Source organism: Xiphophorus maculatus, chromosome 14, assembly GCF_002775205.1.
Source record: "Xiphophorus maculatus strain JP 163 A chromosome 14, X_maculatus-5.0-male, whole genome shotgun sequence".
In the NCBI taxonomy this organism is placed as follows: domain Eukaryota; kingdom Metazoa; phylum Chordata; class Actinopteri; order Cyprinodontiformes; family Poeciliidae; genus Xiphophorus; species Xiphophorus maculatus.
In genome coordinates this window covers 22660950-22663273 of record NC_036456.1, presented here as the reverse complement: position 1 = coordinate 22663273, position 2324 = coordinate 22660950, and the positions used below count along the sequence as shown (strand labels likewise).

General features: G+C 42.2%; 1 protein-coding gene across 1 annotated transcript; it reads left to right on the top strand.

Moving 5' to 3' along the window:
• The first annotated feature begins 275 nt into the window (after positions 1 to 275).
• Positions 276 to 1911, top strand: LOC102227556 (snake venom serine protease Dav-PA-like). The gene is made up of 6 exons (XM_014473193.2): positions 276 to 315; positions 531 to 723; positions 806 to 991; positions 1297 to 1358; positions 1460 to 1584; positions 1678 to 1911. The coding sequence occupies exons 1-6, from the start codon at positions 276 to 278 to the stop codon at positions 1828 to 1830; spliced, it is 759 nt and encodes a 252-aa protein (XP_014328679.1). The 3' UTR covers positions 1831 to 1911.
• The last annotated feature ends 413 nt before the right edge of the window (positions 1912 to 2324 follow it).

The following is a 2324-nucleotide window of genomic DNA, read 5'->3' as shown; positions in this document are numbered from 1 at the left end:
CCGTCCTGTGATTGGACCAGTCAGTGTCCGTCCTGCGATTGGACCGGTCAGTGTCTGTCCTGTGACTGGACCGGTCAGTGTCCGTCTTGTGATTGGACCGGTCAGTGTCCGTCTTGTGATTGGACCGGTCAGTGTCTGTCCTGTGATTGGACAGGTCAGTGTCCGTCCTTTGATTGGACCGGTCAGTGTCCATCCTGTGATTGTTGGCCTCCTGTCCAGCAGGAGTTTAAAAGCTGCTGCAGGACTGCAGACATTCACAAGAAGCTGGACCAGCAATGGCTCTGCTGAAGGTTCTGCTGCTGCTGCTGGGTCTGGGTGAGTCAGACAGACTGGGCAGACTGGAGACACTGGAGACACTTCCACTGGTTCCAGAGAGGCTGCTGCTCTCTGTGACTCTCAAGCTTCCCTCTGATTCTGTTTCAGACAGAAACTTCTTTGCATATAAACTGTGATGCTTTTTTGTCCTTTTTGTTCCAGCAGTCATGTTTGCACCAAATTTATTGAGTACAGTCCTCCTTTTTCTTCTTCAGGTGTTTCAGTGAACTCAGCTGTCTCTCTGCAGAAGAGAATCATTGGAGGTCGTGACTGTGATGTCACCGACCGTCTTTATCATGTTCGGCTGTTGAGCACAAACGGTACTGCATCGACCCTGTGTGGAGGAACTCTGATCGACTCAGAGTGGATCTTGACTGCAGCTCACTGCTGGGAGTCAGAGGCAGGATGGTAGGAGAGAGACATTAAGACAGTTTTATCTGCAGATGGTCAGGTTTTCTGTGTGTTCATTACAATCTAACCTTTTCTGCAGGACTAACAAAGCGATATTTAAAGTTCATCCACGGACTGCTACCCAGGAGACTCAGGTGATCCAAAACGATCCTGTGATTTATACTCACCGCGGCCAGAAGCATGACATCATGTTGCTGAAGCTTCGGAGACCAGTAACAGACGTCCCACTTGCTCTGCTACCAAATTGCAAGAAACGCCCTAAAAAGTAAGTCTTTTTCTGATCAAAACCATGACAGAGTTTCTGTCTCCAGTCCTGCTGCCTCTGCTTCAACACACCTGAGTCAGGTAATCAGGCCACCAGCAGAACCAGAACCCATTTAGCTCAGGTGTGTTGGACCAGAGACACATGTAAAGGACGGAGGACACTGTCACTGAGGACTGGAGGTGGACACTCCTGTGCCAGAGGATGAAGTCCTTCATGGATTTACTTTCTGTTCTTTCATTGTTCTTTATAACAATAATTCTTTACACTGTTATCTTGTGTTTTTACATTTTATTCTTGTGTTTTAGAGGCAGTACTGTTCAGCTGGTAGGAGAGGGAGGAACAACAACCGGCCCCTTTAATAAGCGAAGTGAGAGAAATATTGAAGTTATGAGAATAAAATCTTTGTCTCTGTCTCTACTGAGAAGGTGGAGTGAAGAACATGTTTATGATTTTCATGTTTCTCTTTAGTCCCCAATGCTCCTATTTCAACAAACCTTCAGTGTGTCGACATGGAGGTTTCTGCTGTTACCCACTTCGAGTCGACATGTGGGAATATATTCCTCGCCAAAGAACGGGACAAGGATATATGTCATGTAAGTTTGTTTCTTCAATATTTCTCTGCAGTGATTATTAGACTTTTCTCTTTTACAACATAAATTAATATACTGATGTAATTTTTTCTACAGGGCGACTCTGGTTCAACGGTGGAGTTCAACTACAGGACTTATGGTGTGATTACTGAATGTTCAGGAGGATATGCATGTCAGGTGCCAGTTAGAATCATGGATGTGTGTGAATACATGGGCTGGATAAAACAAATAACTGGGCTTAAACTATAATGAAACAAAATTCTCATCAAATTTCCTCTCAGATATAATTTTATATCTGTATCTTCATCAGTTTGTAGTTTGCAGAATTATGATAAATTAATCACCTGACCTGGAGCTTCGTCTGAATCAAACATGAAAAATAAATAAAGGAATGAAAAAGAAACATTTCCTGTCTGATCGTCTTTACATTCATGGTTCAGTTTGTTGATATTTTCCCTGAACTGAGTCTAAAAATGTGACATGAGTTTTAAATCACATGAAGAGGAACACCAGATTCATTTATTCAGTTTTTGTCTTTATTTTACAGCAGAAATGAACATGCAGCATCTAAACTCTGCAGCTCTGGAGTTACTTTTCCTGATTTAGTCCTAGAAAACTTTAAACTCCAGCAAGACCAAAGAGCTGCACAAAAATAATGAAACCAAAGTCACATAATACAACAATTAATATCCTAATAACTTAAAAATAATCACACTTTTAATAAATATACGAAGGAAATAAAA

Excerpts from the sequence above, each read along its gene's own strand:
- LOC102227556 (XM_014473193.2), top strand. The coding sequence starts at position 276 with ATGGCTCTGCTGAAGGTTCTGCTGCTGCTGCTGGGTCTGG. Across the intron at positions 724-805 it reads TGGGAGTCAGAGGCAGGATG|GACTAACAAAGCGATATTTA; the intron begins GTAGGAGAGAGA and ends CCTTTTCTGCAG. Across the intron at positions 1,585-1,677 it reads GGGACAAGGATATATGTCAT|GGCGACTCTGGTTCAACGGT; the intron begins GTAAGTTTGTTT and ends TTTTTTCTACAG.